The sequence below is a fragment of the Phoca vitulina genome, unplaced genomic scaffold (assembly GCF_004348235.1).
Source record: "Phoca vitulina isolate PV1807 unplaced genomic scaffold, GSC_HSeal_1.0 scaffold21, whole genome shotgun sequence".
In the NCBI taxonomy this organism is placed as follows: domain Eukaryota; kingdom Metazoa; phylum Chordata; class Mammalia; order Carnivora; family Phocidae; genus Phoca; species Phoca vitulina.
Genome location: NW_022589724.1, coordinates 3,279,546 through 3,307,427, shown reverse-complemented (window position 1 = coordinate 3,307,427; position 27,882 = coordinate 3,279,546). Strand labels below are relative to the sequence as shown.

The 27,882-nt window shown below is 44.5% G+C and overlaps 1 protein-coding gene across 2 annotated transcripts; it reads right to left on the bottom strand.

Annotated features, from left to right (window-relative positions):
- Positions 1–2,195: 2,195 nt before the first annotated feature.
- Positions 2,196–27,882, bottom strand: MSANTD3 (Myb/SANT DNA binding domain containing 3). Of its 2 annotated transcripts, none has more exons than XM_032419065.1 (3): positions 27,845–27,882; positions 14,413–14,863; positions 2,196–6,535 (listed from the first exon to the last, which is right to left on the bottom strand). In XM_032419065.1, exons 2-3 carry the CDS (start codon positions 14,828–14,830, stop codon positions 6,126–6,128), a joined length of 828 nt encoding a protein of 275 aa, XP_032274956.1. In that variant the 5' UTR covers positions 14,831–14,863; positions 27,845–27,882; the 3' UTR covers positions 2,196–6,125. The 2 variants fall into 2 exon arrangements, with proteins under 2 accessions (XP_032274956.1, XP_032274955.1); XM_032419064.1 differs by lacking the exon at positions 27,845–27,882 and adding an exon at positions 27,687–27,778.

Below are 27,882 nucleotides of genomic sequence, written 5' to 3'. Positions count from 1 at the left end.
TTGGCCAAGGAACTATCAGTCACTTGCTTTGGCCAAGGAAATATTAGCAGATTTAACACTGAAATTTGAAATGTGCTTCCACAGTTGGGCTTGTCTTCTTGTACTTTTGCCATCACAATGAGAAGAGCTTCCCCTGAATAATAGCTCCTGCCCCTTCAGCCTGGGGCTCAGAGTGACCACATTAGAGTAGATCTGCCCAGCTACCCCCCAGACTTCCCAGTGGTTGAGTGGCTGGACTGACCACCCTCCAGTCCTGCAGAGGATCTAATACTAGCACATCCAAAGATACTCTTGGAGACTCAAGGATAAGAATCTAGATCCATATGCATCTCACCAGCAGAGCGCCAACCTCTGAGCTTACTTCTTGGTTAACTCTGGAAGCTGAACCAGAAGATGGGACAAAAAACTGAAACCTTAACTTCTATGTCTACTTACAGTATTTTCTCTGTAACAAGTACCCTTTTTACCAAAAATAACCAACTTCCCAAATAACAGGTTTGGAATTTTTTCCCCCCAACAAACCCGTAAAAAGAAAACTCAAACCAGAACCCAATTAAATCTCTTGGCAGTCACCAGGAGTTAAGAAAGGGAGTCCATGTTTATGGATAGAGAACTTCCCACTCTGAGCCCTTTAATGAAGGTACATGGTTAATCTTACACACACACACACACACACACACACACACACACACACACACACACTGGCAGTGCTCTGAGGGCATTTTGCAAGTAGAACTAGAGTTTCTGATTCTCTCATTCAGAAGCAGCGGGATCACCATTCTGTTCATTCCAAGGAGTGGCAACAGTGAGAAAACCTTCACACATAATCTGGATATCTGGAGAATGTAGGATTAGAAGTTTTCTACCCAGTGATGATAAACTGCACTGTTAGGGTAACAGTCAGCTTGCAAACCCAACAGTTATAGTGGGTAATGGAGGTTCAATAGATATGTTCTTTAAAAATCTTACTTCAATCACTCTTCTATAAATTGAATCTCATTCTAAATGCACCAAAGGGCTGTTGAAGAAATGTCATGTTGAAATTTTTCACAAAGAAAATAATCCCACTCTTGGATCCGTTAATGGAAGTTTTCTATACTGAGTGTTCCTAAACCACAGTGTACCTGGGGTACTTCCCCTAGAAGGCAGCCTCTCTACAGGAGGGCATCCACATCACAATGACAACAATGTTAAAATGCTTTACATCACTCTTTATTTCAAAAGTGCTTTACTAACAAAGACTAATCTTCACAACATTTAAGGGAGGTAGATAAGTATTACACCACTTTCACAGATGGAGAAATGGAGGCAAAGATTAATAGATTGTGTTGAAGGGCATAATATATGGCACGATTAGGAAAAGAATTTGTTGCTGTCACGGATCACTGGTGATCTTTCCCATGACTTCTGAGTCCCACCAACACAAAAGTAGCAGATGCAGCCCGGAAGCAGTTGTCCATAGTTTGGCTAGTCTAAGGCTACACTCTACCTTGTTGATACCAGATGTTGAATGTGCTGCCCTTTGGCAGGTGTTTCCCTCACACACATTCTCATGTGACTCCACCTCTAAAACAGGGGAGAGTGGGAGTTGTTGTGGGTGCAGGAGGGGCTGGAGGAACAGGGCCGGGAAGGCAAAAGACAGAAAATATGAACTGATATCAATGCAAGGGTGAGGAAGAACAGGAGGACCAGCTGGAAGCAGCCCAACACAAAGGAAACCCACGGCAGAAAAGAAGTGTCACTCCATCTGAAAAGCTCAGACATCCAGAAATGCTATTAAAAGGGTAATTCTTAGCAATGACATTACAGAACCATTCCTGGTGGCTTTGCCAAATAAAATTATCAGGTCCTTCCGACATTCCCAGGAGGCAGAGCCATTCCTTTCCCCTGGTCCAGACCAAGTGCTGATGTAATTGACCTGACACTGCAGAGGCTGTTGACAACTCAAATGCACTCGGCCACCACACCACCTCTCTCCCTCTATTCTCTTCCCTTTTTTTTTTTTTAAGATTTTATTTATTTATTTGACAGAGACACAGCAAGAGAGGGAACACAAGCAGGGGGAGTGGGAGAGGGAGAAGCAGACTCCCCACGGAGCAGGGAGCCCAATGCAGGGCTCGATCCCAGGACCCTGGGACCATGACCTGAGCCGAAGGCAGACACCCAACGACTGAGCCACCCAGGCACCCCTTCTCTATTCTCTTTCTTCTTCTTCTAAAAAAAAAAAAAAGCCAGTGCATTTTAAGATTCTCTCTGCAAAATTCCTAAAACATCCCCTAAAATTTTGCTGCATAACAGGGTAGGATTCCATGTTTGACTTTTGTAAAGGGGCTGTGTTAGGCATACATGGGGATTGCCAGCCCCTATCAGCCAATGCCCCTTTATACAACATGGGACACTAAGGAGAAAACCTTTTCTGATCTTTCTAGCGCAAAGCCATTATAAGAGATGGTGACATGCACCACCCGCTGCAATGGAGGTACTGGGGGCAGAGGCAGCACTAAATGAGGGGGCTGACAAGGACCCAAGGAGGGGCTAAAGTGTCGGATGGACAGGGAGAAGAGGCAGAAGTCAGAGCGAAGAGGGGACAAGCAAAGCAGAGACGGGTGGAGGTGCTCGCGTTTGAGGCTGAGTGGCAGGCAACAGCATTCATTCATCTCTCGGCCTCTCCTGGGTTGGGTCAGAGCCAGAAATGCATCCTTTCTGCCTTTATTTCAATCGGCTACATTATGCTTCCAGGCATCTAGCTTTAACACCTCACCCCTCCTCTCCCACAAAAGGAATCAACTGCCAAGCCTGACAGATTCCACCTCTGCAGTGCCCTTCACATTGGTCTCCCTCAGTCTGACTACAGCCTCCTCTAGATCCTCCTATCATCTCATCCTAACCAGGGCCAGACCCTCCTACCTCATCTTCTGGGCTCCAGTCCTCTCTGAACTCAGTTGCACCTTCTCACCTTCCTCCTGGAGCACAGTGTTGATCATGCTACTGCCCAATTTGGAAATTCACCATGTTCTCACTGCCGCCCGGTTATGGGTCTCATCATCTTGAATCTTCAACAGGACCTTGCATCTAGCAAAGGTTCTCCTCTTTCTGAATCTCCGCCTGTCCAAATGCCAGCTCTAAAGAACTTAGCTCAGATGCCCCTCCTCCAGGAAGCTTTCCTTCCTCCTGGAGGAAGTGCCATTTGCTCTGAGCTGCAGATGCACTTGAAGGCATGCACTAATGGCATCCAGGACAGCTGTGTACAAGTCTCACCTCCCCTACTGGGCTGTGTCCATGATTTGGCCGGGTGGGGGATGTTGAACAGTCTTAAAATTTGTCTGTTCCCTAAAGCACCTACCAAGAAATGCTTTTGCATTTCCACCTCAGGCAAGGAGCTACTCAACAGTGAAATGAACATGTACCTGTCCATGAATGGAGACACCAAAGTACACTATAGGGATGATCTGGCTCTCAGGATAAAACAAATCCTTGATATAACTGAGGGATGGGATGGGTAGACAGGTGGGACTATTTGTTTTGGAGTCGAGAGACCTGGGACTGAGCTTCTGCTTTGCCGTTTACTAGCTACTGGTTTGGTACCAGATGATTCTTCTCTGAGCATCATTTCCTCACTTTTGCACGACCTCACAAGATTAAGGATCAAATGAGACATATCTGTGAGCTCTACACCATTGGTTCTCAGTCCCAATGATGTAATCTCCAATAAAGTTTTCAAAAAATGTGGAGGACCAGGCCCCAACCCAGGTTAACAGAATCAGAATCTTCTGGGAGTGGGACCAGGTGGGACTAATTATTTATAAAATACTATTTCTAATGCATAGCCCAGGTTGAAAACTACTGTTATAGACTCATAAATACCATTAACAGTAGAGCAAGGTGCTTTAGGCTTCTGGTTTCATTATCCTTTATTTGGTTAGGAATCAGTTCCATGTTTTTATAGTTTCATTATGTGTGTGAGCATGTTTTGTGTTGTGTTCTGCATAGTTGTGTGCTTAAGTGATAAATTCTGAGAGAGGATAATATCGGGCACACTGCTGTACACAAAGTATACCTAACCCAATTTGGGGGGGGGGGGGGCGGGGAGAGAATAAGTAAAAACTTCAGAGAGTCCTCTGAAACCTTGCTACACGGAAGTGTGGTGACCAGGCAGGCAGAACTGGCATAACCTGGGGGCTTGTAAGAAATGCAAAATCTCAGGTCCCACTCTAGAAGCTGCATATTAACAAGATTTCCAGATGGATCAGTAGGTAAAGCAAAGCAAAACTTCTCTCAGTTCACATCTGTGTTGAGGGCCTGCTGTTCCCTGCCCTAATCCTGAGGGGGTGGGAGGGCATGAAGAGTCAAGTCCTGTCTCCCATAAACCATTTAAGCTTGGGACTTTATCCAGATGTGTCTTGTCTAAAGGGTCCATTTGGTAAAAACTAAACGAAGAACACATATCCTTTCAAAAGGATCCTTCCTTTCAAAGACTAGTCTTCACACCTTTTCTTCAAATCACCGATTCCTCTAAGATATTTAAAATATCAGAGTAGAGAATAAACTGATATCCACTTAAGTTTTATGCAGTGCATCAATAACATGTGTATGTTTATCTTACTCAACTTACAGTCCCTGGGACCCAAATACAAAATTATGAGGGCTGGAAGCTGAGCCAATGCAGTAATCAATTCTTCCCTGTTGGCCCCTACCCTCTGGACAACTGTGATCTTAGCGGTACCCATCCAAGGCTGTGCAGACCATACCAGTCTAGGAGTTGCAGCAGATTCTGAACATTATCCAGACCGACCTCCTTGTCGTTTGGACAGGACAGACCAGAGCCACGGATTAAAAGGAGTTACCCCAGGTCACGTAGCACGTTGAGGCAGAGCCACGATCAGAATTCAGGCCCTGACTCCTGGCCCTGCACTCCCGACATAGCCTCTGCCACACATACTTTTCTTTCCCACCACATGGCCTTGACATTTCACACTCAGAAACTGCTGACCTGCCCTGGCACGTGGTGTCACTTTGCTTGTTCCAGCGACTGCCGTGCCCAACGTCCCAGAACTGTTTTTAACACCAGGCTACAGGAGAAGCTCTATCACAACTCAACCAAAATATCCATTTTCCCATCCATATTTGGACGTTGGTAATGGGTTCTTAAGAAGCCCAATGCTAACTGTGCAATGCAAACTACATAGCATTACTGTTGGGTAGCACCATGAGCACGGTGAAGGAAGGGCCTTTCCCTAGGTGGCTGGAGATTAAAAACAGGGCACCATTAACTCAGTAGCACAAAGTTGGGAGGACACTACAGAAGGAAAGCAAAAAACGAGCACAGTGGGGGAGGCAGCACCTTTAAAAAACATACGCAGTGTGACTATAAAATTGCAAGTCTTATCTTTTAATAAAAGAGACATGACAGATCGTAGAAATCTAAATGAACGTGTCTCCCTCAAAGCAGTTACAGCTTTAGTTCCACCAAAGCTACCACTGTTGGAGCCACTATTTGGGGAAAGGCCTTCAAAGGCAGCTTATGAGCCACATTAGAAAATATCCTTCCAAATGCTGGACTGTTTAAAATCGGGAAAGCCACTCAAAGAACGCCACTGGAAAACAAAAACAAAAATGAAACAAAACAAAAAAACAAGAGGTGCTATGTGCGTGGCTCTCAGGGAGGTCCCCTAAAGACCTCCAGCGAGCTCTGAGCAACAGCCCTACCACCGCAGAAGCAACGTGTGGCCTCCCGGGGCTCTCAGCCGCTTTCAACAGCAGCCGATTCATTTGGAGAGAAAAGTTCTGCTGTCTACTTAAAAAAAAAAAAAACAGCCACACTTCTTTATAGTCACACTTGCAATCTGATTAAAAAAATACAACAACAACACTCGCACATGGTTCTTGTATGAATTCTAATTAAGAGACATTACATTCAGAATTCTAGCACTCGTAGGGATCATTTTCAGGAGACTGGAACAGCTTCTTTGCCACTGACGGGGGACACGGGGAGCGGCTGTTCACCTGAATGTATTCTTAAATACGAGACTACTACCACTCTAAGTTTCCTAGTTGTAGCTCTGTTACGAGTTCCTGACCGCGAGTTCACGTTCCGGATCGGTTACAGGGGAGCCGCCCCCGCAGTCTTAGGGTGAATTGGGAAAGGGCCGGTTAAATGAGGAGACAGGCCACTCCTTGGTGAAAGTTTGTAGTTTTCTTTCCCAATACATCTTCTTTTTATTGAGAACTTCCATTTTTATCCTGTGCTCCTCCTCTGCCATCTCACACTCCCGCTCTATCTGCTGGATTTTGGCCACATGCACCTCGTTCATTTGTATCAGCTGCAGCTGTAAGATGGACATTTGTTGATGGTGTTCTTCCTCATGCATCTTTTTTAAAGCACCTTCCTGAGAGGTTTTGCTCCTGTAGTGTTTATTGGCTGTGATTCTGACAGCTGAACACGAGGGTTCAGGTTGAGAGGTCCCCTCACACACTGGAAAATGTATGAACTCTTTCTCATCATCGCACAGTTCTCTATTTGAAACAGCAAATGATTCTGAAAAACAGTAGCAGAAAACATACGTTCAAAGATTTTACAGGCAGAGAGTAAATCGATCCTATTTCAAATGACAGGTCCCCCGTCACAGGATGGAGCCGAAACGGCGTCTGCATTGGCCTGCATGTCTACGGGCACCCTTGCCATGCCTGGATTTTGAAAAACCCTCAAATTAAAACCAACGTTCCCTTCAAAAGTCATGATAAAGGGTTTTGTCCTGTCATGTCTATAACTGTGAACTCCGGGAACAGTGGTCCGAGACTGTGCTGATAAAGAACTGGAGACCTTGTTATGTTGATCTAAGTTCTCAACGAGGGTGCACAACTCAGAGTAAGCAGAAGACCACACTCGAGGCCAACAGTGGGTTTTCAGATTAAGTTCTCCCTCAGTCTGATCGCCCTCTCTCAGTCTCTCATCCAGCTGTGAAGTTGTATTATGTTCAATCTCCACGGGGGTCCTGCTGCTCTGTTTTCTGGTCACAGGTCTTAATCCTGGATAGCCATCTTACAGATGTTCCAGAAAGGTGAGTCTACATTCCCCGGCGTAACCTCCCAGCACACCATTCATCTGCAATCTCAGATATCTGGCTGTTACCTCTAGCACTGCCATCTAGGGGTCAATATTCAGATCTCAAAGACACTTTTCAGGGCCCCTCTTATGTAACCTCTCCCTAGCACTTGACAATCTTGAAATTTATTACTTCTGTACCATGGCTCTCTGCTCAAGTTTTCTACACCTCCCCTCTGATTGCTCCTCCTCAACCCTCCTTCCAGGACTCAGACTCTTGCTTCACCCACTCCTCCTCACACCTTTACTATTCCCCTGGGGTTCCCATCTTTGGCTCTGTTTTCATTGCACCCTAAGGAACACTCATAATCTGTTCTGGCCTTCCTTTATCTTTCTTGACTTACTCTTCAAAATACTCTGGGCACCCTACAATCCTACCACAAACTTCACATTCTTTCAAGGCCATGCTCTCTCTAAAAAAAAAAAAAAAAAAAAAAAAAATGGAGCGCCTGGGAGGCTCAGTCAGTTAAGCATCTGCCTTTGGCTCAGGTCATGATCCCAGGGTCCCGGGATTGAGTCTGCGTCAGGCTTCTCACTCAGAGGGGAGTCTGCTTCTCCCTCTGCTCCTACCCCCTACTTGTCCTCGCTCTAATAAATAAATAAAATCTTTTAAAATATTTAAAAAATAAAGGCCAAGCTCTTTTTCACAATTCTGTCTCTGTTCCTTCAGCCTGAGGCTGGGCTAACTATTCATCTCTCTTGCCTCCCCACCCCAGACCCCACACTCCCTCAAACCTGTGCTCTTACTCCAGACTCTCCTTTTCAGCCTCCCCCCAACCCGTACTTTGTTCAGGATCCATGAAACCCCAGATTTCTCCTTTCTCTACAAGTACTCTACTGTTACAGCACTTACCGCATCCCAGTATTACTTTGGGACCATGCCTTATTCATTTCTTTTATCCTTGGGCACCAATTATTTTGCTTGGTACACAGAGGATGCCTAGTAAATATTTATTGGCCGAAGCTCTGAACACAAAGGGAGAAGAGCTTATACATTTGCACTAGTATTTTTATGGGGCCACGACATTTTATCAATTAAGGAGTTTCAATAAGGAAGACACTAACTCCACTAACCCATGGAGTCTTCCTGCTGTGACTCCAAGGCTTTCTTGGGAAGCTTTATGTTTCCAATAATGAGAATTGTCTCCTTGGAGAAAAATAGTATCAATTTATTAACGGAGTTGATTACATTATTACGCCCACTCCATTATTCCAGAAGATGGGATGCCGGGAATGTTAACGGCTACTGGGGGAAACCTAACTCATAATACTTTGTTAATAAAAGGGAAATGGCTACTGTTTAGATTATTTCACTCCAACAGGTTAGGTAACAACCATAACCGGTCCCTAATTAAGATTAAAGGAAAGGTAGAAGTCTCGCTTCTGAAAGAGAAGGTTAAAAGTACTTCTGTGTCATCCAGAGATAGTGAAGATGTCTCCCTAGGAATCTTTCCCAACTCCAAGGGCTGTGGCCTTAATTAGACGTCCTTCCTTCACGCTCCTGCTGCCTCCTGAGCCCACCTCTGGCAGAGCACTTGTTAAAACTGGTGGCTTAACTACCTCCCCTTCGAGTCTCTGAATACTTTGAAGACAGAACCTGGCTCTTACTCATCCTTGTGGAGAACCCACTACAGGGCTTGGACACTGCTGGCCATGTCAGAAGTGTGTGGGAATGAACTGGTTTCAGTGGGTCACATCCCTCCCAACCCAGCACAACTGTGTAGACAGGACAGTGTTCTGAGTGGAGAGCCAAGGCAAGGACAAGAAAATGGGAAAGGCTTTGCCCTGAGAAGAGGGTCCCTCGGATGTAAACAACTGTAAAGAGGATTACCTCATCTGCTTCCCGTCTAGTCTTAGATCTCAAAGTGTCTTCTTTGAAGCTGGACACAGAGACATTTTTTGATACCTCTAGCCTCTTTTTTCTGTGATTCCATTCCAGCAGATAGTTTTGTATGCTCTCTAAATCTTGAAAGTTCATGCCCTCGGGTGGCTCAGTCATTAAGCTAAGCGTCTGCCTTCTGCTCGGCTCGGGTCATGATCCCAGGGTCCTGGGATGGAGCCCTGCATCGGGCTCCCTGCTCAGCAGACAGCCTGCTTCTCCCTCTCCCACTCCCCCTGCTTGTGTTCCCTCTCTCTGTGTCTCTCTCTCTGTCAAATAAATAAATAAAATCTAAAAAAACAAAAAAAGTTCATGCCTTCATGATGCTGCTCATCTCTCCCCGTTTCTAAATTCTCATTTTTAATCTCAACTATTCCAGGCTTTAGGGGTCTGATGATGATGATGATGATGATGATGAAGGCAGCTACCATTTTCTGAGTAGCGAACCAGGCACGAGGCTAGTGCTTTACAGCATCACCTCATTTAAGGTTGTAAGACAACCTTCTGAGGGGGAGGTATTATTACAGAAAACCAAACACAATATCCCAAGTCATTTGGCTAATTGAAAGAACCAGGACTCTAATCCAGGTCTTGCATGACGCCAAAATCCAAGCTCCACTACTACAACACCCAGCCTCTCTCTACTTCACTTGCTCAGCTGATCACTTACGCATCTTAAAAATGCTGCCTCCAAGTCATATCCACTACAAAACGCTCTACTATTAAGAATACGGGCACCTATTCCAAATTTTGATCTCCAAATTTGTTTCTATAGAGCTGTGAACATGAAGACAAGTATGGCCACGTCTGGGAGCAGAGAAATGACTCTACTTTCAAACTATCCTTTTTTAGTTTGAATGTGTGCTAACATATAAATTTTGAAGAAGAAAAAAAAATCCAGGCCTCTTAAGAAAACTCTGGCAGAAGCTGGGGCTTAAAACTAGAGGAGCCTGATGGAGTAGTTAATTAACTTTCAAACAAATATTAGCTTCAATGAATGGAAGCTAGTGTTCAGATGGGGAGAATCTTCTCTTAATTGGAAAGACTATCCTGGGCATGGCAACCCACTGCAAACACACACCATGTAATCTCTCTCCCAGGTAAAACAAAGCCACCCCAAGCAGAAAACAACTCAATCTTGTACAAAATGGATCGGAAGGCCTAAGGGCTTTCCCGGGAGCAGAGAACACTCAGAGGTATTCTTCCACTTGGGCAATTGGAGTAAGTTTAATATCAGCAGGAAATACCTACTGCGGCAGTATATGGATGGAAAGGAAACTGTGTACAGGCCAAACCCCAGCCCTTCTCCATAGAACAAAGGAAAGAGGACTGACTAGGAAAATGGATAAACAAGATGCAGTGAGTGCATACTACAGAGTATCGTGCATCAACTAAAACAAATTAGATTTACACACTGCAATGGGAATAGATCTTAAAACCATTCTAAATGAAGGGCGCCTGGGTGGCTCAGTTGGTTAAGCATCTGACTCTTGATTTCAGTTCAGGTCATGATCTCAGGGTCATGGGATTGAGCCCCATGATGGGCTCTGCACTCAGTAGGGAGTCCGCTGGAGATTCTCTCTCTCCCTCTCCCCCCTGCCTCCCCCAAATAAATAAATAAATAAATCTTTTTAAAAAATTCTAAATGAAAAAAAGCCAAAAAAAAAAAAAAAAAAAAGGAATGGTATCTATAGCACAATTTTCAATCTATGTAAATTTAAAATATATTCACTCAAAACACCAAAGCCTGCTCTCAAGAACATGTGAGAGAATACACAAGTACACTGGAATGATTAGGAGGCAGAAGAAAAGAATGAACGTGGTTAACAGTGATAAATAACAAGAGAATAAACATGTAAGTAACACAAAAAAGGGGCTTTTCACAGACCAATGATGTTAATGTGCCATGACCAGAAGTATAACTCAGTCTCTGTACTGGAGTTCCCACCCCAAAAGAAGAGGATTGGATTAAAAAGTGATTAATAATGGAATTTATTAATAAATATTTACATTATTTAATTATAGCTTTGTATACCCATGTTTGCATTATTTGCTTGTAGCTTTATAAAGAGAAATAATAGCTATTATATAATAGCATATGAAATTATATATAAGTTCTCTTAAGATAGTTGAATACTACTTGAAAGCTTAGTTTTCTTTCTTTCTTTTTTTTTTTTTGAAAGCTTAGTTTTCTTAAATGTATTTGACATTTGGTCAGCTTAACCTCCTTCCCACCCCTAGCACATTCTGTTGGCTCCCTTAGTTTGTTCTGCAAACCTGTTCCCCCAAGATAATGGGAAAGACCGGTCAGCCAAATGATCACATATTATAAATTGATAGGATACAAATTGTTTCAATATATTTAAGGGGAAAATGCTGGGTTTTTTGCAAATGCATTCCTTAGTGTTAAATTTTAAGACTATGTGTTCAAAAATACAGATGCACATCTCAAGAAAGTCATGGACAAAGCTAAGAATATCCAGGGGATGGTGATCAAGATGACACAGCTGAAACCATCTCACACAAGAAATAGCTGGAGGGAAGCCTCTAGTGGAATGCTGCCAGGCTCCATCCTGTTCAACGAATTTCAACAAATCTCTAATCACCCAACTCTGTACAGGCACTCTGTAAGGTGTTAGAACAGCACTGTCCAATAGAAATATAATACCAGCTACTTCTGTAGTTCAAAATTTTCTCATAGCCACCTTAAAAAAAGTAAATGGAGGTGAAATTAATTTTAATAATATATTTTGAACCAATATATTTAAAGTATTATCATTTCAACATGTAATCAAAATAAAAATTATTAGTAAGATATTTTCCATTCTCTTCTTGGTATTAAGTCTTAATGATACAGTGTGTATACTTAGAGCATATCTCAATTCAGTCTCTCCACATTTTCAAGTGCTTACTAGCCTCTTGTGGCTTGTGGCTACTGTATTAGACAGCACAGGGTTAGAGATACTAAATTAAAGCGTGCGCGCATACGCGCGCGCGCACACACACACACACAGTCTATGTGTCAAACAAAATACACACCACAAAATGAAAGCCATATCCTATTGCAACTTTTCAGCTTTTTCCCCCACCAAGACCCGGAAGGGATAACTGACAATTACAGCTTTCTTCCTCTTTCTCGAAAGTAAGTTGAAATACAAAATGAGGTACCCTCAAGGCTGTTTTAATGTATAAAGAGAGTTCCAGTACCTTAACTACTAATGTTAACAGATTACTTTGGACACACTTCCCAACTGACAAAGCACCACGGTTCTCCACCGCCCTCCAGATGTGACCTAGAAACAGGAATAGTCAGCATAGGCTGTACTTTGGTCATCACCAGCAAAAAGAGAAGTCTCCCATGTCATATAGGTACACACACTCAATTTAAAATCAATCTCTTTTACAAGTATGAGTCTCTAGAAATGTCACCACAGAAGGACACTGAGAATCCATATTTATTCCCTTCTTGCTGGAAATTATAATTGTGTTTATGAGTAGATGAATTACATCATTTCCTCTGAAAAGAAAGAAAAAGGTTTTTGGAATGAACTTGCTCGATCCTACTCTAGAAGTTGAAAATGGGGAAATAAGACTGTCCCCTTAGAATAACCCTATGAAACTGATACACAATAATCCAGATCAAAGATTTGCAATGTTAACTGAAAGCAGTCTATCCCAGCATCTTCCTTGGCAACATCTCCCAGGGAACAAAGCAATGTGAAAAACCGCCCTGCTGATTCACCTGCCTCGCTCCCTCAGCACTGCTCTCTTCACTGCCCACGAAGCATGAATGGCTCTGAGGCCAGGAGATGGATGCTGTCAATTAGCAGAGGGTCCCATCCACAACAGAAGTTAACAAGGAAGGGTAAGAGAGAGAGGGAACAGTGTCCATATCAACACTGTCTACTGGGAGGTACCCTGGCTTGGGAACTCAAGAATCAAAACTCACGCAGGGTTTCCACACTGGAAAACAATACGTGAGGCTCATGACACTATGGTCATCCAACTGGCTCCCTGCGCTTAATCTTGGTCAAATGATCAGCAAACAGATTTTTGATTACAATGTCGCTTCCTAGGATGATCTGCCTACAGTGCGAAAAAATGTGCTAATTGAAAACATGTAATTGGTTCACTTGGTTATTATTATTATCTTTTTCACTCTATATGGATAACATTCTTGGTTTTAGATAGTTTCTTGTGATTTATAACTAACCACTCCCACAGAGCTCAATCTAGTCTGGGCACACTAATTTCTCCTCCTGCAAGCCAAAGTTCATGGTTTTCCTAAGCAAATGCTTGCTGGGTCCTTGGAGCAGCCCTCGGGCCTCCCCAGGAATATTCCTCTGCTTTAAGGGGTGTCTTCTGCAAACTGCAATGAATCATTATGTAAACTGGCCATTCCTATCTTAAAGGAGGCAAGAATTATTGGCAATTTATCTATACGCATTACCACCCTCCCCTTGCCTAGAGACATTTCAACAGCCCCTTCATTCCAACCTTTTCAAGCTATGATAATCATATGACACACAACACCTTTGATTCCATGACAGTCTTTTCCTTCCCTAAAAATTCTGTATTTTTTCTTGTTTTCAATGAAAGTATATTAAAACTAAAATGAATTTTTCCCAGAATTTCTCAACTTTGCTCGAGTGCCACAAACCAAAACTGTGGATCACAATATTATAATGGGTCGAAATGCTGGTTTTTAATCTGGGTGAATGCTAACAGATGTTTGCTATATTTGTCTTAGTACTTAATTCTCAAGTTTGAAATAGTTCACTATTTTAATGTGGCCTCTGAGTGACCTAATGCAGTAATGTGCGCCTAATAGGTCCTAAAAAATCGTTTTTGTAAAAAATAAGTTTGAGTGACGGGGCGCCTGGGTGGCTCAGTTAAGCATCCGACTCTTGATTTCGGCTTAGGTCATGATCTCAGGGTCCTGGGATCGAGCCCCGCATCGGGCTCCCTGCTCAGCACAGAGTCTGCTTCCCCTCTCCCTCTGCCGCTCCCCCTGCTTGTGTGCTCTCTCTCTTCCTGTCAAATAAATAAAGTCTTAAAAATAATAAGATTGAATGAATGAATATAAATTCTCAAAGAAATTCTCTTTAATAGAGATGACATAGGTTGAGATAAGCAACTGAGGTACTTCATTCATAACTATATTAGCATAGCCCCTTATCTTTCCTTTATTCTTCATGATAAAGGCAAGAGAGACCTCGAGCACAAGGACAGCAACAAGTCCTTTTGTCGTTCTGTACTTCTAGGACTTGCCTGTTCTGTATAACCTGCAGATTTTGAATTGGGAAGAATCAAGTTTGACATGAGCGCTTCTCTTTGATAAACACCCTCAGAATTAAGAGACTGTAAAACGAACACGCCCAGCAGGCACCCGGTGAGAACACGCACGCAGGCTGGCCTCAGGAACCAGTACCTGGGGCCGCGCTGTCAGGGTGGTATTCGGGCTCCTCTTCGGGAGGGCTCTGCAGGAAGTAGAGCTGCTCCGGCAGCATGCTGGCGATCTTCTCCTTCCCCAGGACGTGGGTGCTCAGAAGAGGGCTGACGCTCCGTTTCACCTTCTCTCTCCTCTCATGGGCCATAATCTTTTTGGTCCGAGCCTTGATGTTCTCCCAGCACTTCTTCAGCTGCTTGAAATCCCGCAGTGACACGCTCGGCTGAGAGTTGTATTCGTGCGCAAGCGCCTGCCAGGTGCGCTGCTTGAGTGCAATAGTTCGCGCGTCGCTTTTCTTGCATTCCAGCACATATTTGTACTTTTCTACCAAAGCAAGCAGGATGCTCTTTTCCAATTCCGAGAAGTATTTGGCAGGTTTTATGATTTCGTTGTTTTGCATTTTCCACTCTATTTCTCCTGGCTGTTAGCGATCCTGTAAAAGGAAGTTTGAAACAATCATTACTAACTCCAGCAAGGAAAATGGCCACAGATCACGTCAGCTTAATCCCTGACATGATTCCCTTGCCTGAAACGCAGGACTTTCTGTCCCATTAATGTTGAATTAGGATAGTCTCAGGAAAAACGTTCAGAAGGTCACTAGAAGTGGGGTTTTACTTCAAAGAAGATTTTCAAGTAGGTCCTTTATTGTACGTCTTGGACATTCTGAGAATATCTTGTATGTAACGGCAAAGAAGAAAAGTTGAACATCTACATGGAACTCTTACTTTGTTCATTTATTTCTGCTCAATGTCAGGGAACTGATCATTCCCCACATTCATAATGTTAGGCAGCTTTTCAACTAAACAGCTTTCTCAAAGTTTTGTCACAGCTGAAGATGAGAAAAGCCAGTGTAACCCAATGGAATGGATAACATAAGCCCTGAGATTTCAGAATCATCAAGAAATCACCCCAAAAGACCAGACATTTCCATCACTATGTCTGTGACCTTGGACAGGGCCATGCTCCTAGAGGAACCTGTTTCTTCATCTTTAAAATGAGGGCTTGGAGTCTGTGATCCCTAAGGTCTGAGGGCCACTTTTAAGTGTACAGTCCTATGTAAATAATTCATATAATTTCAGAGGTGAAAGGGCCAACAGCCCTTTTCTCAATTGAGGGAACTAAGGGCCAGTAAGTGGACTTTCCAAGATCACAAAGATGGCACCTTGGGGAGTCAAGAATCTAGACTGTCCCTATAATCTGATATTTTTTTTAACACACCAAATATTCATTTTTATTATGGATATTCCTTTAAAGTCTTTGTTCGCATATAATAACAGTTATCAATTATATATTATAATTTTTGAAATACTCTGTTCCTCCATTTTCTTTTAAGAATAAGTCTACATACCTTTTTATATATTTAGTTTAAAAATATATATTTAAGGGCGCCTGGGTGGCTCAGTCGGTTGAGATCCAACTCTTGATTTCCGCTCAGGTCGTGATTTCAGGATCATGAGATCAAGCCCCATGTCAGGCTCCCTGCTCAGTGGGGAGTCTGCTTGGGATTCTCTCTCCCTCTCCCTCTCCCTCTGCCCACCCTCTCTCTAAAATAAATAAATAAATCTTTAAAAAAAGAAAAAATACATTTAATATACATAAATTTAATTTGATAGCCATATACATAATGAAATGATTACTACAGTCAAGCTAATTAACATATCATCTCCTCACACAGTTACCTTTTTTCTTTTTAAAGATTTTATTTTTTAAGTAATCTCTACACCTAACATGGGGCTTGAACTTACAACCCCAAGATCAAAAATCACATGTTCTACCGATGAGCTGCCAAGTACCCCAACATAGTTCCCATCTTTGTGTGTGTGCTAAGAGCACCTGGAACCTACTCTCTCAGCATATTTCCAGTATTCGATAAAGTATTATTCTCTATAGACATAGACTTGTTCATCCTACATAACTGCAACTTTGGACACTTTGTCTATTATCTTCCCATTTCCCCCACCTCTGTCCTCACTCTCTGGTAACCTGTGTTCTACAATCTGCTGCCGCTAGCAGTTCAAATACCCTAGTATTCTTAGTATCATTTCACAACTATCTCTTGGGCTCTCACCTTGGGTGATTCCAAACTACTCAACAACCATGACTTCCTTAGGTCATCTTACCATCCTCCCCAGTACTGAGCCAGCATCTTTCACACAAAACGTGCTTAGTAGATGTCTTACTCCCTTGAACCTATGTGCGTTTTGTGACCCCACGTGTTTCCCACATCTCTTAATACCAGGAAGTTTCCTATGCAATTAACCTCTCAAAAACATTCTGGCAAGAATGTCACTAAGCAACACTGAATACAGCAATAAAATGAGTGTTGCATGTTTCCCTTTGTGGAAAGGGCCAACACACCTCAGTCCTTATATTTTCCAAACTTCTGATTTTTTGGAATAACAGGCAAGCATCAAGATACTGATGATATAGTCCATTTAAAACTGATCAACTCATATCAAAAGAATTAGGAACCAACTTGAAAGGAATGAAACATTTGAACATCAACAAGGGTGACAGGTACACAAACATTCATTAAATTATTCTCTCCATCTCTGCATATGTTTGAAAAGTTCCACCATAAAAAGTTAGGGGAAAAGGCTGTGACTTTTAAATAAATGGTATATTAATTTAAAATCACACTATTACAAGCCAGCTATTCACATACTATGCCCAGGGAGGGGTTACTATAGTTGTGAAGAGCTGAAATCTGTTAGACCTGAGGCTGGAGAGGACCAGGCCATATCAGAGAGCCTTGAGATTGAGGCCAAGGAGCATGGGCTTTCCATGAAGGCAACAGAACCCGATTAGGGTCTCTCACTGTGCACCGCCTCATCCCCAAAGTTAAGGTTAGAATGAAGTACTCATGTGACTAGTGTCTCCACATACCAGGTACCCTGCCCCACACTCACTGTGGGGAATATCAGTTATCAGAGATCAAGAGATTTAGATATATGCCAAGGCTCTTTGACCCTCAGGTCTTGGACAAAGCTAAACAAGGAGAAATTTATCTTTAGGGATATATCTCTGCACCCCTAGAGTCCCAGGCCTGTATTTCAATCATATTGGTCTAATGTCCCTGCAATAACCCAATCCAGGCCCCTTCCTCCCCAAAGGTCCAAAATTTTTTGCATTCATCAATATTCCTATTCCCTATAAATCAACATTCCCTAAACAGAAATTTATTAATATACACCTGCTACAATATAGCTCTTCTGTACTATTTCTAACTACCAAGACATCTATGCCCAACTGAATGTTTTAAACGACACAGATCCTAGAGCAAATTCTGATCCTCCCATCCCAGCTCCTCCGCACCAGGAGATGTCAATATGCCTACCTTCCCTTACACTCTCACTCTTTTTAAGAATCATTGCTATAAAGGGGCACCTGGGTGGCTCAGTCAGTTAAGGGTCTGCCTTCCGCTCAGGTCTTGATCTCTGGGTCCTGGGATAGAGCCCCACATCGGGCTCCCTGCTCAGCAGGGAGTCTGCTTCTCCCCCTGCCCCTCACCCCTCCTCCTCCACTCGTGTGCTCTCTCTCTCCCCCCCTTAAATAAATAAAATCTTAAAAAAAAAAAAAAAGAATCGGGATGCCTGGGTGGCTCAGTTGTTAAGCGTCTGCCTTCGGCTCAGGTCATGATCCCAGGGTCCTGGGATCGAGTCCCGCATCGGGCTCCCTGCTCCGCGGGGAGCCTGCTTCTCCCTCTGCCACTCCCTCTGCTTGTGCTCTCTCTTTCTCTCTCTCTCTGACAAATAAATAAAATCTTTAAAAAAAAAAAACATTGCTATCATTCGCAAATGAAAAAGGAATTGTTCCCTATGTTTTTCCGATATAGGCAATGCTATTTCTATGTATTTATTTATATACTTTTTCTTTCTAAATAGATTTTTTTCCTAACTTTACTTCTTCAAGATAAATTCCTAGAAAAGGAATGGTTGCCACAAAAGACGAAAACACTTAAGACTTCTGTTACATCACCATCTGTCCTCCAGAAATGGTGTACCAATTCACATTCCTACTAATAGCACATGAGCACTTCTGTTTCCCTACTTCATTTACTGGTGCCATTAACATTTTTTTAATTCTATGCCAACTATGGAGGTGAAAAATGTCACTTCACTGTTTAATGAAATATGAATTCCTACTCTCAGGCAAATAAGTCACATTTTGAACAAAGTCCCTGTGATACTTGGTGGAGCTGAAATTCCATGGAATTAATTTCAAGCAATTAAATGATTCTACCTTACAATGTATGCAGTACCGCTCGCTGCCACCAGGTGGTGGTGACCTCGTGGGGAGTATATTGACCCGCGTAACCAGTTGAGTCTCTAGTAACTGCCGTTAACAATAGCAGATAACCTTTACTGAGTCCTTACTGTGGGTCAGACGCTATACTAAGTGCTTAACATGCACTATATCATTTAATCCTCCCAAAAATAGTCCCTGAGACCCCATTTGTTACACTACAGTATTTTCTGTTAAAAAAAAAAAAACTTTATTAAAGTACCGGACTGCTCTCAAAAGCAAATACTCAGAATTACCAACACCTGGGGACCATTAATAGCCTATTAACTAAACTGTTATTTAATCACTAGCTAAGTAAATCCAGAGTTACCAATTTACTTTGCTTAATTTTGTAGAACAGCAGGTGTCGCTGGGCCATGTGGTTGCATTCTGCAGGGCTGTAAAGGAATTCTGGTATGACACAGTGTACCCGAAAGGTCCCCTATGGATTCCCAACAGCCTCATGAAGTAAGCTGTTCATTCCCACCAACCAATTCCATTTCTCAGATCAGAAAAGTGAGGCTCGGTAACCTGCCTGTGGCCACACAAAACGTAAGTGGCAGAACCAGGATTCAAACCCAGATCCAATGTCCTCACCCTGCTTAGCTCTCCTCTTTCAGACCTGGTTGCCGCTCCTGTCCCTGCTCAAATTACATGTCAAATTACATGTCAATTAGCAATCTGTCAGCAGGGAAAGTTCCTAGGGTAGAGCTACTCAGGAGGAGCTGTTCCTGCTTCTGTCCATCTCCTTTTGGCGGCTCTTGGCTCTTCTCTTCGCCTCCCCCCATCACCTCGGCCTCCATGTCTCAAACCTAGGGCCCACAGCCACCCCGCCCCAAGGTGAACCACTCTCATTCTAACCAGAGCTCTGAAATAATTTCTGCTGTTGATCTGATAAGAATGTATGTTTGAAAAGTAACTGTTGAGATGATAGGTAGCTTCAAGATGGTCCACGCCTCAGGGGAACCCTGACATTCTGCTTGAGCACCTGACAGTCCTAAGTAAACAAACACTTCTCAAAGTAAGATCTCCAGGCGAAGCTTGTTAATAGAAACTTTGAGGCCAGAAAGCACATTCTAGCTTAAAACTACCCAGCAATGTCCATAACTGGTTATAGATGACAACATAATAAGCCTTTCCTGCTGCATCAGCTTTTGTTAGAGAAAGACGGGCCTTCCCCGCCCCTCAACTCTGTTCAACACAGGTCATCTTTTCTGTCCACTGTTGTGCTAGACAACAGTGCTACCGGTCCTAAGGCAAGTTGTGGTTCAACTAACAGCCCAGTGACCCTCACAATCGTCATGGACCTTCATTAAACATTTAATGAATGAATACATTCTGATATAGGCATCAGACTGCCTATCGTGCACAGAATGAGTATCATACCTGATAACAGTCTGTACATCAAAAGCTGCATTAAAGTAAAAATGGTAAAAAAAAAAAAAAAAATCCAAATGCAATGAAAACTCCCCTTGGGCCAGGCAAAGACTCACAGACAGGACTAAATAAGAGCATGAATCCAATACCAAAAAAGAATAGAGGAAACAGCACAATTCCCCAAACACTAACACTGACTAAACCACCAGAGATTGTAGTAAGTACATTTGATATCACTTTAAAACAAAAATCCATCTATTATGGACTGAATGTCTGCACACCCCCAAAATTCATATGTTGAAGTCCTAATCCCTGGGATAACTGTATTTAGAGACTGGGCCTTTAAGGAAGTAATTAAGGTTAAATCAGGTGATGAAGGTGGGGCCCTGATTCAAGGAGATTTAGTGTCCTTATAAGAGACATCAGAGAACATTCCCTTTCCCTTCATCTCTCCCCTCTCCCTGTCTTCCCAAGGGCTCACAAAGAGGTCACGTGAGCACACAGAGGGCCGGCAGCAGCTACAAGGCTAGAGAGGCAGCTTCACTCAGAATGAAACTTACCTTGCCGGCACCTTGATCTTGGACTTCCCAGCCTCCAGAACTAAGAGGAATGCACTTCTGATGTTTAAGCCATCTAGTCTGTGGTATTTTATTATGGCAGCCCAGGCTGACTAATACACCATCTAATGATATTTTAAGTCCACCAAGGGTCAATCTAAGTCCTAAAATTTGAGCAAAGACTAGAGCAACTTGGCCAGATTTTACTTTTATTGCCTTTCATGGAAAGGGGAGTTCTTTGAAGTCAGTACTCAGAACAGGAACCATGACTGGAGATGGGTAGTGCTGAGACCTGGGGCAGGTATCAGGATCTTTTAAACCTTAATGAATTCCTGCTCATGAAGTGAAGTGAAATGAACCAAGAAATGCGGAAAACCTGGGCTCAAATCCTGACTTCAGCACTCACCGAGCCTTGTGACTTTGGCCAAGTCAATTAACTTCCAGTGCTTCATCTGTAAAATAAGGCTACAACCTCCTTCTCTGCCTTACTCCATCTGCACAACTACCCTGCAATTTGAGTAAAGAAGAAGCACAGACTAAAGCTTCAATAAATTTTAGTTCTTCCTACCCCTCCCACCCATATTAAACAGCTTCCAGGGGCGCCTGGGTGGCTCAGCTGGTTAAGCGTCCGACTCTTGATTTCGGCTCAGGTCACGACCTCGGGGTCCTGGGATTGGCCCCGCGTCAGGATCCACGCTCAGTGTGGAGTCAGCCTGTCCCTCTCCCTCTGCCTTTCCCTCCGCTCGTGCTCTCTCTCTCTCCCTCTCTCTCTCAAATAAATAAATAAAAATCTTAAAAAAAAATAAATCACTTCCAAAAATACACTAGTGGTCAGTCTACAAGACATACTCAGATACTTACTGGCTCTCGCTGCATAGACGCACAATTCAACGGATGTGTCATGAAACTGCCAAAGGCTCTGTACTGTCCTAGACTGTGTGGGAGACACAAAAACGAGCTGAACGTGATAGCCTGGAAAGCGAGCTGGCCTGCACACACTGCTAACTACAAGGAAAGCACGCTGAAACAGACACCACAAAAGAGGACAAAGCACCTTGGGCAGAGCAGGAAGAGCTTAATTTGCATTCTTCGTGAACAAGAGGACATCTGAGCTAGATCTTTAAGAATGTATAGGATATGAACACAGAGTTGAAGGAGATCGTTCAGATAAATAATTGAGAAGGGCCTCGATGCTGAGTGGTGGCAATGTTAACGGACAGGAGGAGCACACCAGAGACTATTTCAAATCGAGGAATTACGAGGACGTGTGTATGTGTCCACGTGTGGGGGGGCGGGCATCCAAAGGAAGCAGAGGATCCAGGAGCTCCCACCCTGCGCAGGAACCAGAGAGAGGGGTATTCCTTAGGATCAAGGAGGTCACAGTCCAATGAAGACCTAACATAATACAGCATCTTGGAAGGCAGGCTGGTGACAAGGCAGGGTGATAAGCATCGTGACAGAGATGTGCCCAGGGACACTACTCCAGGATTGGGGGGATCTAGATTAAGAACCTTAATTCCCATTAGAATAGACTGGAATTAGACTTAGCATTGGAGCAAAGGAAGACCAGGACTTGGGAAAGGTGGAAAGAACGCATAGCAGTGTGTGAGTGAGCTGAAGGAAATTTGAAGCCGAAGGCAACACGTTATGGGTGACCCATTTTGCTCTCAAGAGGTGAAAAGCCATTTCTTATTCTGGCCTGTTGACAGTCCCCTGACTCAGCATCCCCAAAACAACATTTTCTCAAAGCGACATTGATCCTAACATGTTAAAATGAAAAGTCCAGGGGGCGCCTGGGTGGCTCAGTTGGTTAAGCGTCTGCCTTGGGCTCAGGTCATGATCCCAGGGTCCTGGAATCAAGCCCCACCTCGGGCTCCCTGCACAGCAGGGAGTCTGCTTCTCCCACTGCCCCTCCCCCCCATGCTCTCGCTCACTCTCAAATAAATAAAATCTTAAAAAAGAACTAAAAGTCCAATCCTCTTACAGATGAGGAAACTGCGGCTCAGAGCAAAAGTGGGGGCTTCCTGGGTTTCCAATAACACAGGAGGACCTAAAAGCAAAGCTTCCTCATTTGCTTTCAACATCTCTTCGGAACCTTCTCATGGTCAAGAGGCTCTTTTGTGAGGTGCCCTCAAGCCTTCCCCACTATCCCATCTAGGAACTCGAAGGGCACTGCTCTCAACTCTGACATCAAATGTGTGACATTAGCCAAGTCCCCTTTCCTCCCTGTTGGTTTCTCCTCTCAAATTATAAAGCTAAAGTGGGTATTCTCTAAAGTCCCATCCAGCGCTGGCCGTCCATGATAGCTCTGCGGCTATGATGGTTTTCCTGCAACCTGATTTCCACAGTTCTCTGCCAAATACGCATAGATGGTATCTCCTGATTATTTATGAAGCTGGTGGCGCAACTGGCCAATGAGAGAGAACACTGAAACAGAATAAAGTGATCTCAGCACATCAGACCACGTAAGGAGCACACACAGGTTTAACCTAGAGGTTAAGTAGTTCCAGGTGAAATGTCGAAAGCAGATGATGGGATCTCGTCATTACTGTAGCCCCAGCAAACTGAAGAGGGCCTGGTACACAGAAGGCATTTGATACATATTTGTGGAATATATGTTGAAACTAACCTGCTTGCCGTTTGCATTTTTTACTGATTACATCTAGTTGTTCTACTATCTAAAACTTCTCCTTTGACAGAGGGTTTATAACAGAAATTACTTCTGGCTGCTTCTTGTAAATGCTATTGTACTGTATGCCAAAAATTTTTTTAAAGGTTTCATGTATTTATTTGATAGAGAGAGATAGAGAGTGAGTGAGCAGGAGGGAGAGGGAGAGAGAATCTGAAGCAGACTGCGACAGAGCCCAATGTGGGGCTCGACCCCACGACCTCAAGATTGTGTCCTGAGCTGAAACCAAGAGTCGGAGGCTTAACCAACTGAACCACCCAAGCGCCCTTGTCTGCCAAATTTTTAAGAGCCACACTATGACAATGACGGCTTCATGATTTCATTTTATCCAGAGGTAGGAGTAATCAGACTTTACTGTGCCTGTGCCCACCTTCCCGTATACCTGCTCTCGAAAGTTCAGAGCTGACCACCCAGGATGGCCACTCACCTGTGCCCTCTCCATCATCTCTCCTTCCCTCAGAGGGCTCTGCAGTCTTAAACCTTGAGATGAACTTGCTCCCTCTAATGCTCTCCCCCCCACCCCAGGCGGCCTTGTAACTTGGAAGTGTTTATTTTTACCATCTGTGTCTGAGTATGACTGTGAGCAGAACCAGCCTTGTGTTTAAGGCAAGAGCTCCCACCTCCCGTCCTTCCACCCTCACACTCTCTTCTAGAGAAGGTTCTTAAAAGTCCCAGCCCCTCCTTTCCCTTCCCATGGCTCCTTCCTAAACCATCTCCCCACCCCTACCCCAAGCTCCCTGAGATTCCCTTGGAATCATTTTTTAAGTATCCTCTACAGAAAGTGCTTTCCCACTCCAGCCCACTCCTTGCCTATGAGTGCTCGCTCCTCCCCTCCCACTGTTTCAGAACAATCAGGGGCGCTCACTCCCATCTCTGGCCCAGGGGTCCCAAGTATTTACCCCTCCTGCAGCACTCAGAATTACCCTGTACCGAAATCTATCCATATTCTCAAGTGCTTGCCACTGTCTGAGGGTGAATTCCTGAGGCTTGGAACTACATTTTATTTGTATTTTTAGCACATAGTAGATTTTCAGTGTTTGTTCAAAAGAAAGTAAGGGTGTCAGGGAGATCCTCTCTCCCCAGCCCCATTCTCTCTCCTCAGCACCACACACATCCCCACTTGTTTAGCTGTCCGTGTGGGCACCTCAGAAATCCCCAATTCTTTTTTTTTAAAGATTTATTTATTCATTTGAGAGAGGGGAAGGGAGAAACAGAGGGGGAGAATCTCAAGCAGATTCCCCGCTGAGCGCAGGGCCCGACCTGGGGCTCGATCTCACAACCCCGACATCATGACCTGAGCCAAAACCAAGAGTTGGTTGCTTAACCGACTGAGCCACCCAGGCGCCCCGAAATCTCCAATTATTCATGGACAAAAGCAAACAAATTATTCCCCTACTCTCAAACCTCCTGATTTCTGATGATTTCAGCCACCTTAATGTGACCCAAAGCAGAAAACTCAGCATGCTCTTCCATCACAGGTAACCAATCACTAACACCCCCTATACGTTTTACCTCAGTATTTATTACCTCCTCTCTCATCCTTATTGCCTTATATTTCTGAGGTCAGGCCCTGGTCTCCCAAAATGATCTCCCAACTTCCAGCCCCTCTTCCACACAACTACCAGAGGGCTCTTCCTAAAACACAGTGATCATGCCCCAGTCCTGCGTGTAAACCTCTTATATCTCCCACATTCCTCAGTGATCAAGTCCAAACTCTGCACATAGCATTCGAGGCCTTTCCAGATCTGTGCCCCTGCCACCGCATGCCAACCCCCTCTTTCCATATATTTTTCAACGCAGCAAACCAAACTCAACTTCATGCCCTTGAACCTGCTGTGTTTTCATGACTCTGTACACAGGGCTTCCTCTGGCTGGAATGCTTTACTCCAAGGTCCACCAAGGGCTCATTTTCTTTCTTCCTTTTTTTTTTTTTTAAACAATTTTATATTTAAGTAATCTCTATACCCAACATAGGGCTCGAACCCACAACCCTGAGATCAAGAGTCATATGTGCCCCACCAAGGGCTCATTTTCATCCCTCAAGGTCCAACTCTTGTGACATTTTTGTGATGGCTCCTCAATTAATGCCTGGGCTGTTATATTTACAACAGCCTCTGGGGCACCTGGGTGGCTCAGTCATTGAGCGTCTGCCTTCGGCTCGGGTCATGGTCCCGGGGTCCTGGGATCGAGCCCCGCATCGGGCTCCCTGCTCTGCGGGAAGCCAGCTTCTCCCTCCCCCACTCCCCCTGCTTGTGTTCCCTCTCTCGCTGTGTCTCTCTCTGTCAAATAAATAAAATCTTAAAAAAAAAAAATAGCTTCTTTCTAAAATGAGTCTGAGGTAGCTTATAAAGTATGCACACACTGCAACTAGACTTCTTTTTTAAGAGAAAGATATCAGGGCAAAGACAAGGCAAAGGTAAAAAAAAAAAAAAAAAGACAGAAGTTAGGAGGTGGCGTAGCATTCGAAATCTCCATCACAAAGTCTCACACTCCTCTTGTTAGAGGTAATTTGGCCCTGAGTTTTCTATCCAGAGTGAATTAGTTACCCCTCTGTGAGCTCACTGCCAGTTGTATATGACTATACTGTAGCACTTCCCATATTTTTTGTAATGTGCTCTTTGTGTCCATCTCCCTCACTGGACTGGGAAATTCATAAGGGAATCCGTAATTTCTGACTCATCTCTGTATCCCCAGCAGGAAACCTAGGACTCAGCAGACAGCTGGTGCTCAGCAGATACTTGTTGAAGGAATGTCACCATGGACAGGGAAGAAGGTACTAGTGTTGGCTGAGCTCCCTACCAGGCCTTTGAAAAAAACATTGTTTTATCCTCATAAAAAATTACACGGCTGATAAATGGCAGAGCCAGGATTTGAACCCCAAACTGTCTATCTCTCCAAAGCAACTGCGCTTTCCACTATGCACACTGCTCCCTGCCTTCACCATCACTAGTCCCTTTCCTGGGGGCACAGCCCCTAGGCCTTCCTGCCTTTCTCTGCCTTCTTCAGGGTCCAAAGCCTTCCATTCTCCCCATTCCAAACTGAACCCCCAAATAATCTCCTTATGCCCACAGCTCTCTAACCAAGTGAACTGTGTTCAAAACACACTCCTTCATTACATCAGGTAGGCCTTTGTATCTTAAGTGTCTTATCAACCTTTAGGGTCCGTGAGTACCCCAATCTCCTCAAACACATGAAAAGAATTTCAGGAATCACAAGAAGGGACAATGACATTTTGGGAAGAGTCTGGCTCTCAACCCATCTGAATATTTTTGGGGTGGCCTGGGAGTAAGAAAAGACAACCTGTGATCTGATCCCAGCAGGAAGCCTGGTCTCTAAGGGCAGGATGGAATCCTGGTCCAGAAGGCTTCTGGGGTGGTGAACCCTGGTCTCTTCCTCAACACCTTCCAGAGCTTCAGAATTCTTGCCTCTCTCTCCCCCTCCCCAGTCCTCCCCCTTTCTCTCTGTCATCCCAAACTCCCCTAACAGTCCTCAATCATAGCTCAGGAACTATGGTTTTGAATTCATATTTAACAATTTCCTTGGTAACACAGCCTCCCATCTGACACGCTGAAATCCACACCCCTGACCCTGATATTTTTCTATCTCATTTTAAATGCGTGACAAATAGATCCCTGCATCCTATAACCTCTCTCCTGTACTGCAGAAACATTTGTAATCTTAAATGTTACCACATCTAAGAAACAACCAATCTCCTGGATCGGAAGAGGGAGGCTAAATAAATCCTTCACTGTTTCCTACTCCTAAATAAAGATTATTCGGGCAATTTACAGTAGCTCCCTCATAGCGCCGGTGTGATGATTTAGATAACTCACGCCAACTGTTTAGTACCTGGGGCCTGGTAGAGAGAAAGTGCTCAAAATTTAGCTATGATCATTTATGTACATTATCTCTCACAACAGTACCAGGGGGTAGTATTAGAGCAGGCACTCCCCCGCAACACCCCCTCCACCGTACCCCCATTTACAGTAGCAGCAGCCCAGGATCGGAGTAAAGAAGCTTTCCCAAGGTCAGGCGGGCACCGATGTGATGAGGCTCGGCCCTCGGCCTCTGACTGAGGGACCCCTCCCATTACACCCTCGGACGGGGCATTGGGGCGTCTTAAAGGAGACAAGTATGGAAAAGCGCCGAGCACAGTGCCTGGCAAACAGCGCGGACCCTGGGATGGGAAGACCCGGGCACTGCGGGCGCCTGGACTCCTCCCCAGCGGCTCCCCCGGCCCGGGGGGTGGGGGGGGTACGGCCAGAGTCCCCCCAGCCCCGGGTGAGCCGCCGAATCTCCCCGAGGTCCGCGCCCTGAGGCTTTGTACGCCGCAGGCCAGCCCCACTCACCGAGTCCCATCGCGGCGCGCAGAGGCTGCCGGCCAGCCTCCGGGGCAGGGGTCTCGGCGGCTCGGCCCGAAAGCCCGCCATGCCCGTCCGCGGCCCCCGCACGCCGGCCCCCCCCACCCCCGCCCCGCTGCGGCCCGCCCGCCGGGGGAGCCTCCTACCTGCAGCGGCGGCGCGGCGGCCGCGGCGACCGGGGGAG

Bases quoted from the DNA above. Each gene is read 5' to 3' on its own strand.
- MSANTD3 (XM_032419065.1), bottom strand. From the start codon at position 14,830: ATGCAAAACAACGAAATCATAAAACCTGCCAAATACTTCTCGGAATTG. The intron at 6,536-14,412 runs GTACTGGTTCCT...ACTGTTTTTCAG, and splicing joins CCCTGACAGCGCGGCCCCAG to AATCATTTGCTGTTTCAAAT.